Source organism: Labeo rohita, chromosome 9 (genome assembly GCF_022985175.1).
Source record: "Labeo rohita strain BAU-BD-2019 chromosome 9, IGBB_LRoh.1.0, whole genome shotgun sequence".
NCBI classification, from domain to species: Eukaryota; Metazoa; Chordata; class Actinopteri; order Cypriniformes; family Cyprinidae; genus Labeo; species Labeo rohita.
In genome coordinates this window covers 30,625,434-30,638,832 of record NC_066877.1, presented here as the reverse complement: position 1 = coordinate 30,638,832, position 13,399 = coordinate 30,625,434, and the positions used below count along the sequence as shown (strand labels likewise).

The 13,399-nt window shown below is 30.1% G+C and overlaps 1 protein-coding gene across 3 annotated transcripts in view; it reads left to right on the top strand.

Annotated features, from left to right (window-relative positions):
- hdac4 (histone deacetylase 4) overlaps positions 1–13,399 on the top strand; it is a 296,174-nt gene that overhangs the window by 200,270 nt on the left and 82,505 nt on the right. For all 3 annotated transcript variants that reach the window (XM_051119035.1, XM_051119036.1, XM_051119037.1), the window contains 2 exons: positions 5,178–5,371; positions 12,382–12,588. In XM_051119035.1, coding sequence (XP_050974992.1) covers positions 5,178–5,371; positions 12,382–12,588 — 401 coding nt within the window. The remainder of the gene's footprint in view (positions 1–5,177; positions 5,372–12,381; positions 12,589–13,399) is intronic.

Here is a 13,399-nt window from a genome sequence, read left to right as displayed (position 1 = left end):
TGTGTGTGTGTGTGTATATATATATATATATATATACACACACTACCGTTCAAAAGTTTGGGGTCAGTAAGACTTGTAATAGTCTTTAAAGAAGTCTCTTATGCTCATCAAGGCTGCATTTATTTGATTAAAAATATAGAAAAAAAACTGTAATATTGCAAAATGTTTTTACAATATAAAATAATGTTTTTTATTTTAACATACTTTAAAATAGAATTTATTCCTGTGATGAAAAGCTGAATTTTTATCAGCTGTTACTCCAGTCTTAAGTGTCACATGATCCTTCAGAAATCATTCTAATATGCGGATTTGTTATTAGAAAGATCAATGTTGGATAATATCAACAGTTGTGCTGCCAAATATTTTTTGGAACCTGTGATTTTTTTTTTTTTTTTTTTTTTTTTTTTTTTCAGGATTCTTTCATGAATAACAAATTTAAAAAGTACAGTGTTTATTCAAAATATAAATATTTTATAACAATGTAAATTATTTATTATTAACTTTTAATAAACTTTTAATTATTAACTTAATACATCCTTGGTGAATAAAAGTATTAATTTCTTAAAAAAAAAAAAAAGAAACAATAAAAATGTATTGACCCCAAACTTTTGAACGGTAGTGTATATATATATATTTATTTATATATATATATATATAAATAAATAGTTATATAAATTTATTTATTTATTTATTTATGCATTAAACTATACTATATTAAATACTATAATAATATTATGATACATTATTTATTTGTTTTGTTTTGTTTTGTTTTATTTTACTAACCATTATTCACCAGGCCTGCAGAGTGTAATATTAATTGCGATTAATTTAGATTTTATTTATTTATTTCATTTTAATTGTATTTTTTTTGTGTGTGTGTGTATTTTTTATTATTTATGTTTGATGTATATTGTATTGTATTAAATGAAAAATACAATTATAAGAATGCACTATTATGTTTTATAATTGTATTTTACCAGATATTATTCACATTTTCTTAAAATAACTCTAAACCAAGCATGCAAAGTATAATATTTAAAATCTGTACATTTCTATTTATTTATTCATTTATTTATTTATTTATTGTAATACAGTATAATAATGTACTATTATGTTTTAAAATGTATTTGTATTATATTATTCACATTATTTAGATATCCTTAAGCCAGGCATTTAAAATTTAATAAACTAAATGTGCTAAATGCATAAATGTAAATGCAATGTAAATATAATTATTTTACATTTTAGCTGTTGTTTTAGTTTATAGGGAAATGTGAAATGTTGCATCTCTCCAGACTTATTGTCTGATGTTGCTTCATCAGTACAGAAAATTCCTTATTTTCTTTGAATGGAAGGAAAATTGGCTCCTGCTTAAAATGTTTCAGTCACAGCTTACCCTGCAGCATCTGATGCACTTTACCCCGTTGCTCCCGCTTTCAATGTTTCATTTTCATAATTCACGTCTACTCTTTGCAACAGTTGTATTGCTTAAATGTATTATTCACACGGTTTGTTAATTCTCATAATACACAAATATTTTTCATATTTGTGACATAATTTCCCATTATTTGCACATTACATCTCAAAATTGCTTCAAAGGGGGGTCTCCAAACAGCCAGGTGCCCCGGGGCCTCTCAGGATCGTAATGCGTCGCGCTCCGTTCCCCCTGCGGATGTCATGCATTTATTGGCTGTAATTAGTCCAGCATAGATTATGCAGCGCCCTTTAGAAATTGGATTCAATTTCTTCCGATACGCACTAAAGAAGGCTCATTTTAATCAAATTAGTCATAGGCGGTGTTAATTAGCCTCCTGATGTGCCAGGAACGGCTTCACGAGAGACGGGAGAGAAAGGCTGCCAATAAGAAGAGGTCAATACTTATCCCGAGAATGAGAGAGAGAGAGACGCCTCGCTGGCGCAGTCAATTCTGACTAATGATTTGTGCCATCATAGACCATCACGGTAAAGAGGAAACCTCTTCTCCGCCCACTGTTGTCAGGGAGACTAGCGAATCCAGCGCACAGGAAGTGTACAAACAGGAAATGTCAAACCCCTGGGAGGAGCAGTGATTGAGAGTGTGTCTGGAGTGGTGCAAAAATAAATAAATAAATAAATAAATAACATTTTCTGACTGAATACAGTAGCTTTTGTCCTGGCAGATCATCATTTAGTCTAGCAGAGGCAGAGGTGATTGTTTCAATTCATAATGGTCACTTACTGGACAACTCTGTGCTCTTTATAATACTGCACTCTGCTGGATTCTGATTGGTCAATTGTTGCATTCTGGGGTCGACTTATTTTTTTGTATAATTATGCTGCACATTATAATTGATTGTTGTCCAAAGCAGACAATTTCCTACATAGCTGTGCTTTTTTCAGTGTTCATATGATCAGCATGAACTGTGACCAGCAATTAGACGTTACTTAATTTTTATATTTTTATTGTATATATTAAAATACTTAATGTACACCTTTGAATCATTTTATAGAATTTAATTTATACAATTATGTAAAGTTGCTGTATAAATGTATTATGTAGTTATATATGGAGGGCCAAATTACTCAAAATTAAATAATTAAATAAATGTTGAAATATATAAATCGTTAAATGCATAATTTAATTATTGAAAGCATAAATAAATGTATAAATATTTATTTATTTAAATATATATTTTATTTAATTATTTATTTAATATTTATTTATTTAAATATTTAGTTATGCATTTATTTATTTAAATATTTAGTTATGCATTTATTTATCCATGTATTTATTGCCTCCACATTTCATTTTGAGGTTTGCGGTTGTCGGCACGTCACTCAACAATAGCGGGCGTCACCTTTCCAGCTCAATTTCTTTGGTTTTTCTAGTTTATGCGCCTTTTTCATGTTTTTCACATCACGAGCTATGGCTGATCAAGGATGGTACAGTAAAAGATCTGTCGTTGACTCTTGCGGATAAAGTGACATGGCATCTGACACTCAGTGGCACAACCGCTGACACTTCCGGTTTTCACTGACATGAATCAGCAGAGAGTGGCATGTGCCACTGACACTCTTGCGGAACATGTCACTGTATCGTTAACAGCTGGAGTATAACGTTGTCTGTGAAACACACACACTTCACTGCAGAATGATATTTAATTGATGATGCGTTTCTATCGAATGTAGGAGTAGTTACACTGCGGAATTGATTTGTATGTATTTGCTTGTGTGATGTGCCGATGGATTGTGTCAGTGTCATGGAATATCAGTATATATTTTATACATGTTTGACTAATCATATAAAACTATTATGTATTATAATGCATTATGTAATGTTATCTAAAATTTATATTGAATTATTAATATTTTTAAAAATCTAAAATAATTTGTCTTTTTATACATCATATACTTTTTTATTATATGTTTCAGTGATTTTATAGATTATAATTGAATGAAATTATGATTTTTATGTGTATTATATAATGGTATCTATATTTTATATATAATTAAGGAATATTAGTTTTATTTTATATATGAAGGTTATATTTATATATTATATGTTTGTTAATACATTTAGTTTTTTATGTATTTACTGTGTATTAACACATTTTTATAGATTTTTAACTAATTTTGTAGAATTTTATTTTATGTAATCATATAAAACTATTATATATTATAATGCATTATGTAATGTTATCTATTAATAACATTACATAATGCATTATAATATATAATAATACAATTATTAATATTTCAAACATCTAAAATTATTGATGTATTTTTTATGTATTATATACATGTTTTACTAATTTTAAGATATTATAGTAATATATTTAATTATTGTTTTAATTATATTTAATGTAATGTCATTAATATAATAATAATGTAATGAAATGAAATCGTGACTTTATACATATTATATAATGTTATCTGTATTTTATATAACATTAATGAATGGTAGTTTTGTTTTATGTATGCAGTATATATTTATATATTATGTTCAAATTTATAAATTTAGTTTTTATATTTTACTATATATTAACATTTTGTTCAAATAATTTGGTTGACTTCTATTTCATGTAATATAAAGTATATATTATATAATAGTATATATTATATATAATGCATTGTATAATGTTATCTGTTTTTTATTGAATTATTACATTTTTACAAATCTAAAATTACGTATATTTTATACATTATATGCATGTTTTTAGTAACTGTATAGCATATATAATTCAGTATATGATAACTGATATTTTATATGTATCATAGTGTTATCTATATATTATATAACATTAAAGAATATTAGTTTTATTTTATATATGCAGTATATATTTATATTTATATATTATGATTATATTGATTTTATACATTTTTAACTAATTTTGTAGAATTTTAATTTATTTAATCATATAAAATGATTATATAATATAATGTATTATGTAATGTTATTTATATTTTATTATGAATTATTAAAAAAATCAAAAATTATTTATGTATGTTTTATACATTATATACAAGTTTTCATAGTTTTATAGAATATAATTCAATGAAATTTATATTTTATATCTATATTTTATATATTTTACATTTACAGTGTTATCTGTATTTATATAAAATGAATGAATATTAGTTTTATTATATATTATATACTATATATATTATATTATATATTATAAGTTTTTATATTGTTACTAGATATTAACATATTTGTATACATATTTAATTTATTTTGTACAATTTTATTTTATGTAACCATATAAAACTATAATATGTATATTTTATATTGAATTATTATTATTGTGTGTACAAATGCATCAAATAAACATATCTTTGTCAGTCTTTTAGCCACATCTTTTGCAGTTTTTTTATTTTGTTAAACATATTTGCACCATTAGTTACATATTGAGGACAGTATGTTAAGAACTTTTAAAAACAAATCTCAAGATCAGCACTCCGTTCCATTCACTCGCACTCACGTCAGTTTTACGTACATTGTGCGTTAGTTGTTTCTCGAGCGATCCGTGGGCATGCCATCTAAAGCTGAGACAGAGATGCGCTTCTATCTTCAGCTGTGTGTTCAGGAAACTTAACCCCCCGAGAGCCAAAGCAGGCGAGGTGTTAATTAGTTCAGGGCTGAGTGCTAACTAGAATCTGCTGTGTAACCCAAAGCCCATGTGTTGTGTCCCCAGGCCTGGGGGGCGTGTCCATGCAGTCCCATCCCATCCACAAGCTCCGGCAGCATCGGCCCCTCGGACGCACGCAGTCGGCCCCCCTACCCCAGAACGCCCAGGCGCTGCAGCAGCTGGTGGTTCAACAGCAACACCAGCAGTTCCTGGAAAAACACAAGCAACAGTTCCAACAGCAGCAGCTTCACATCAGCAAGGTATAGCTCTCTGTCTGTCTTTAGCTCCCCTTAATCGCCATGGCAACCAGCAGGATGTGCCTTCCTTATATGGTCAGACCGGAAACACTCTGCTTGTTTGTGTGTTTATGTGTGTGTGCGAGGGGCTGCAGTCATGAACAAACCCAGACTGAATCTTTAAATAGAACTGCAATTAAACAGGGTGTTTTTTTGTTAAACAAAAGCAAATTTGTCTGCTGGTGCCATTTCTAATTTTCATTGAATGTATTTATATATTTTCTACGTTTAAGCAATAAAGAAAGAAAGTTTACTTGACAATTTAATTCCCTTCACATTGTTTTCTTTACAAAAAGAAAGTTTAAAAGAAAAAAAAAAGTGGAGTAACTCACAAACGTAAACAAAGGTGTATGTTTGTAGAGTAATTTACAACAGCTTCGAATGCGGTTCAACCAATAAAAATCAAGGACCAGAACTATCTGTTTTATAAATAAATAAATAAATAAATGTGTGGTCTCTTATTTTCATTAAGGCTGCATTTATTACAGTAAAAACTACAATAAACTACAGTAAATACAGTAAAATACACAGTATTGTAATACGTAACGGTATTATGAAATATTATAATTCAAAAGAACTGTGAATGGCATATATTGAATAAAAAATTATGGTACAATACAAAAATACTAATTTATAGTTTTTGTTTACAAGTACTATTTATTTTATTTTATTGTATTTTTATTTATTTTTTTATTTTTTTATTGAATTGAATTGAATTATTTTAATTTAATTTAAAACAGTATTATTATGAAATATTATTACAATTCAAAATAACTGTTTTTTTATTTGGTTTATTATTAAGATTAATTTTTTTTTTTTTGAGGATTTCTCACAAACTAAAAATGAAATTAAATTAACTTAGTGCTGGGCAATGATTAATAGCGATTAATTGCATCCAAAATATAAGTTTTTGTGTACATAATATATAGAGAGAGAGAGAGAGAGAGAGAGAGTTTATTTGCAAAAACAGATAACTGATTCAAAAATCAATTAAATTAATTTTATTATAATTTTAAAAGTTATCATGTTTTTGTTGTGTTTTATTGTGTTAGCTCTATTTTTTACTTTATATTAAAATAACCCAGCTGCAGCTTGATTGAGATTAATTGGAATGCACAATGAAAAAACATGATTTTTGAAAATTGTTAAAAATGGAGTTATCTGTTTTGCAAATGCGTGTGTGTGTATTTATATATACATAATAAATATACACAGTACACACACATATTATGTAAACAAAAACTTTTGGATGCAATTAATCGTGATTAATTTAATTTAATTTAGTAAATTAAATTAAGTAATAAAATAAAATAAAAATTTGTACTTGGAATCAATAAGTATGAATTTATATTTTTGTATGGTACTATAATTTTTTATTCAATATATGCCATTTAGAGTGCTTTTATGTATTGAGTAGTTCATTCATTCATTCATAACCTAAATGAGGTGCATCCGTCTGTATTTTCATATACATTTTTTCATATATTTTTTTGCTTCAGAATGAAGTTTGTTATCTGAGAGCTAGATTTGCTTCATGAACTTTTCATTGAAGAATTGTAAATCCCTATGGAGAAAATGAATGAGAAAAATACTTGCTGAGCTCTGTAACCGCCCTATTTTATTCCTCCTCGTGTTTGCTCATGGAGTGTGTGGTGAGGTCTGTCGAGATTACTAGTGTTGGGCCATTATCCTACAGGGTTTTTGGTTTGTTTCTAATGCCTATGCTCTCCCACCCACCCACTCATCACCGCAATTGTGCATTATAGATTAGTTATGGGGTTAATCCATGCCTGCACACAAACATCTCAGGATGAGCTCACTGGGTGTGGATCACCTCAGCGCTACACTCTGGGCTTCCGGGAATACTGCCTCTGCTCAGCAGATGTCAGAGGAATTTAATGCTTCCCAAGCATTTACGCTGTTTGAATATGACTCCATTCCTGTGTTTTTAGAGTTCACAAGGGAGATAAGAGAAGACATATGTTGTGAATCAGCACATGTGGTTTTCTCCATATCTGTGGACTTAATTTGTGCATTTTAGACAGTGTATCTAGGAAAAAATCCACAAAATGGATTTAAACATGGTGAAACGTGTTCACACAAAAATGAAAATTGATTCTGTCACTTGTTCCAAACTTGTATGAGTTCCTGTCTTCTGTTAAAAACAAAAAAGATATCTTTTAAAGTGTTATCAGATGCAAAATTCACTTTTACATATTGTTCGAACTGAAATGTCACAATCACAACCCTATATTGATAAAAATCTACCTAGTATTTTTTTAATACCCATAAATCATAACCACTTTCTCAGATCAAGCTGTTCACAGGTTCTTGACAGAATGACATAGTTCTGCACAGGCCCCTCCCACATCTATTGATTGACACTTGTGCATAGACCCGCCCTGAGTGAGCTGTAAACGGTCCGCCATTGTTTCGTCGCCGGAACAGGAGTACACAAGAATGGCTCTTAAGCGATTGAGGTCTTTTGTTGTTGGATGTAATAATGAACATAGCAGTCGTCATTTACTCCCGACATCTGAGCTGCTGAAGAGCAGAGAATTACTTTTTTTTTTTTTTTTGAAGGGAATGTACCCCCCGATCTTCCTTAATGAGTATATGTTTGCACGAATCATTCGTGATCCAGCTTCACCTACAGAAGTTAGAATACGTTTTTTATGTATCTTTGCAAATCACCTTTCCGAAAAATGTGCTAGTTAGCAAGTTCCACAATGAATGCAGCTAAATCTAACAGTCTCAGAGAGCTGCTCGTCACCTCACAGAAGAGAGGGGGCGGGGTGAGCATAGCTCATTAACATTTAAAGGGACAAGCACTGAAACGGCTCGCTGTGAACAGAGCTGTTTTTGACAAGGTAAAAAGGGGGTTGTTTTACACTACCATTGAGAAATTTTAACCAAAGTACGTTATAGACTTTTCATTAGGATATCAACTTGTGGAAAATTGGCATCTGATGACCCCTTTAAGAATGTAGGTAACCAAACAATTGCCGATAGCCATTGATGAACATAGTATTTGCTTTTCCTTAAAAATGTTTCTTTCGCCTGTTAAACACAAAAAAAGATATTTTGAAGAATGTTGGTAACCAAACAGTTGCCGGTAGCTATTGACTTCCATAGGATGGAAAAAATACTATGGATGTTAATGGCTACCAGCAGCTGTTTTGTTACCAACATTCTTCAAAATATCTTCTTTTGGCATTTTCTAATAGAGTTCTGTTCTGTTGTAGTCAACATTCACAACCTGTTTTACTTCCATTTAGTGAAAAACTTCCCACTGTTGTAGTTTTGATTTCTCATTTGTGCAATTTAAATGCATATATTAAAATTTGGCATTTTATGATTAAATATGAGAACTATAAATATTTGGCATCATTGACTAAAAACCTTGCATGACTCCTTTAGATTCACCACATGTAAATATACACAAACATAAATGAGATTTAAGGCGATAGTTCACCCAAAAAAGAAAATTCGGTCATTATTTACTCACCTTTATGTCGTTTCAAACCCGTACGACCTTTGTTTATCTTCAGAACACAAATTAAGATATTTTTGATGAAATCTGACAGCTTCCTGACCCTGAATAGACAGCAACAGTACTACCGTTATTTTTGTTTTCTTTGCACACAAAAATTATTCTCTGAGCTTTATGAAATTATGGTTTAACCACTGGTGTGGACTATTTTAACGATGTCCTTACTACCTTTCTGGGCCTTGAACGTGTCAGTTGCATTGCTGTCTATGCAAGGTCAGAAATTTTTCAGATTTCATCAAAAATGTCTTGAATTGTGTCCCGAAGATAAACTAAGGTCTTATGGGTTTGGAACGACATGAGTGTAATTAAAGACAGAATTTTCATTTTTGGATGAACTGTCACTTTAAGAGCTATTGGAGCTATGAAGGCTGTTGGTGAATAATGTCTTAAATTCTGTGTTTTCCTTATTCAAGCTAAAGTTTGGCTTCAGAAAACCCTATATATACACTACCGTTCAAAAGTTTGGGGTCAGTAAGACTTGTAATAGTCTTTAAAGAAGTCTCTTATGCTCATCAAGGCTGCATTTATTTGATTAAAAATATAGAAAAAAAAACAGTAATATTGCAAAATGTTTTTACAATATAAAATAATGTTTTTTTATTTTAACATACTTTAAAATAGAATTTATTCCTGTGATGAAAAGCTGAATTTTTATTAGCTGTTACTCCAGTCTTAAGTGTCACATGATCCTTCAGAAATCATTCTAATATGCAGATTTATTATTAGAATGATCAATGTTGGATAATATCAACAGTTGTGCTGCCAAATATTTTTTGGAACGTGTGATTTTTTTTTTTTTTTTTTTTTTTTTTTTTTTTTTTTTTTTTTTTCTCAGGATTCTTTCATGAATAACAAGTTTAAAAAGTACAGTGTTTATTCAAAATATAAATATTTTATAACAATGTAAATTATTTATTATTAACTTTTAATAAACTTTTAATTATTAACTTAATACATCCTTGGTGAATAAAAGTATTAATTTCTTAAAAAAAAAAAAAAAAAAGAAACAATAAAAATGTACTGACCCCAAACTTTTGAAAGGTAGTGTGTGTGTATATATATATATATATATATATATATATAATTTTTTTTTTTTTGTTTGTGTGTCACTTTTGTAGCTCGACAGCCTTTGATTGCCAATGGACTGATATGTGGGTGGGTATATGAGGACAGAATTCAAATAACCTAATTAATATTCATGAGCCAAGCCACACCTGCCAAAGTTTGTGTACTGAGCAACTGACACTGATAGAATCTAATGTTGTGAACAACTGAAGATGTTTTAGGTCTGATTATTGAACTTTTATGACAAAAAGCCAGGTGATTGACAGTTTTGGAATGTTTTCCAGCTTTCAGATGGTATCTGGTATCACGTTTTGGATCATTCCTGTCATTTTGGCTTTGACTGATTAATTTGATGGATGTTCATGTACCTGGCAAGAACATTCGACATGTTCACTAAGTTGAAGGGAGAGATGAAGCTGCGATGAGGACGGGGGGAAAAAACAAAGAGGAGAATATGAAAAAAGAAAAGCTTGTTTGGAATGAAGCACAGGGATGAGGCAATTGCCGAGCGCTCTGACGTCAATTATGTTCCCTCGGCACATTGCCAGGGGGCTGTGTTTTCACCACACTCAAGTGTGTGTGTGTGTGAGGGTGGGGCTAGAGCTGTCACTGCTACGGTGATAGGGTTAGACACAGCTGTCACAGCATGAACTTCAGCCAAGAGGACAGTTTTTCTTTTGTTCCTGTTGTTCCAAGAATATTATTCAGTGCAACTGTGGCTTTGACCCTGTATTTTTAACACAAGTTCTGTGTGTTGCAGATGTCCTTTTCTCTTGAAGTCCTGTTTTGTTAGTCAACATTTGCAACCTATTTTACTTCCATTAAGGGATGCATTTCTAAGTAAAACATAAGATTTAATGTTTTAAAAATGTGCATTATTAAAGTAAATGGGGTCAGTTTATGTTGTTTTAAGGGATGGATTATGCTTTGACTAACAAAAACTATCTAGCAGTTGTTTAACTATCTGATGTATCTGATGTTATATTATGTATGGGTCAAAGACGTTAAGATGTACATGTCAAAAGAAATTTACAAGTGATTTTATGTCCATAGAAAACACATTAAATGTAAGTAAAGTGTCCAAGGTTTCAAATAAGTTTTTGGAGAATAAAATATCAAAATTTTGTTGAAATAATGTTACATTGTCATTCAGTGTAACACAATATTTATGTAAAAATTCAAACAACATGCTTATTCTGACTTGTACATATTAAAATATATAAAAGAATAAGGGAGCATATTAAATTTTGTGTTTTAAATGAGCAAAAAAATCTTACTGAAAAATGGGCAAACCCTAGCATAGTTGCACATTTTAAAAATGTAAGAATGTTAAGAATGTAAGAACTAATTAGCATTTGGGGTGAGAGTAGTTCGTCTTTTAATATGTCATAAATTGATTTCTGTTGCAAATATGCCTGACAAAATTGTTCCACTGAAAGACATTTTAGTATCTTCTGTAAATTAGGGAAAATGCATGATATTTATTTTTTGCTCAGAAAAACAAAAATTAAATTAAATTAAACAGAAAACTTTTTAATATATATATTTTTTTATTTTATTTTTGGAAAAACAACCATTTAAAGCAATATTACATTTGTATTTGTTTTTCAGTTTGATCAGTTATTGCATAGAAACAATGTCAAAAACATCAGATCATGTTCTATTTTATTTTATATAATACATTTTATTACTGTAACACAAGTATATAATGATATGTTTTATTATTTATTTTATTTTGTTTTATTTTATTATTTATTTTATTCAATACATTAAAATGTTTCTTACGTTTGGGTTTTTTAAAATTATTATTATTCATTTAATTAATGTTTTGAAATCTGTTCTGCTCAGCAAGGCTGAATTTATTGAATAAAAAATACAGTAAAAACCGTAGTATTGTGAAATGTTATTAATTTTTTTAATTCAAATGTTTTCTATTTGAGTATATTTTATTTTATTTTATTATGTGTGTGTGGGTGTGTGGGTGTGTGTATATATATATATATATATATATATATATATATATATATATATATATATATATATATATGTATATATATGTATAAATATGTAAATAATATATATATATATATATATATATATATATATATATATGTACATACACATATATATATATATATATATATATATTAAGTGTCCTTGCTGAAAATGTTCATTTAATAAATAAGATTTTACATTTAAGATCTTACTGACCCCAAAATTGAGCTGTAGTGTATAATTTTAGTACCATTGCTAAAGTTATTCCCTCACACTATTGAATACAGATCCATATCATATAGACATCTGCTTCCTCAGATGAATGAATGGTGATTTTGACGTGTTTCTCCGTCTCTCTCAGATGATTGCTAAGCCGAACGAGCCTGGCCGACAGCACGAGAGCCACCCAGAGGAGACGGAGGAGGAGCTACGGGAGCACCAGGGGCTGGGCGACTCCACGGAGGGTCTTCCTCACGGAGTCACTATCAAACAGGAACCTCCGGATGAACAGGATGAAGAGTTCCAGCAGAGAGAGAGGCAAGCCGAGGAAGAGCTGCTTTTTAGACAGGTGAGGGTGTTAGAGCAGACAAACATCTGTCACAGTTTTTGTGAATGGCACAGGATGAAGCCAGAAACACACTGAGCACCAGAAGGGGGCAGCAACAGGCTCCCATAAGGCGTCAGACACCCTGTTGGTGAAAAAGGGGCTATTAACCCACAAGAACAATCTGTCCCAACAAGATGAAACTGAGCATTTCTAGCACTTACTCAGCTGGAGACATGGTGGTAACGGTGGTTTATGTCAAATACAGATAGACCAATGTACTAGATAACATGCTGCTTTCATTGGACTTCATTTAATTGAATCAGCAGTACTGCACAAACAAACAAATAAATAAATAAATACATAAATATTTCCAAAACAGCAGATCTAGTACTTTTCTGTTTTATTATATATAATAAATAAATAAATAATAATAATAACATTTTTATTTTAATTTACACTTCTGAAAAATACACTACCATTCAGAAGATTTTGACTAAAAACACAATAGAAAACAGTAATATTGTGAAACATCATTACAATTTAACATAACGTGTTTTCTATTTAAATCTGTTTCAAAATGTAATTTATTCCTGTGAAGACAGAACCGAGCCTTTTATTTACGTAAAATGCTCAGTATGAGTTTATTTATGCAGTCCCTGAAAAATCAGTGTATTTTCTCACCATTCACAACTGTTTAATGCAACCACAGGTCCTCAAGACTTAATCGCTGCTTTTTTAAAAATGAACAGGAGGTGGGCACTTGTGCCGGACGAGATCATTTAGGTCCAGCTCTTTTTCTTCTTAATGGCCAGCAGGGGTTTGAAACCCTCAG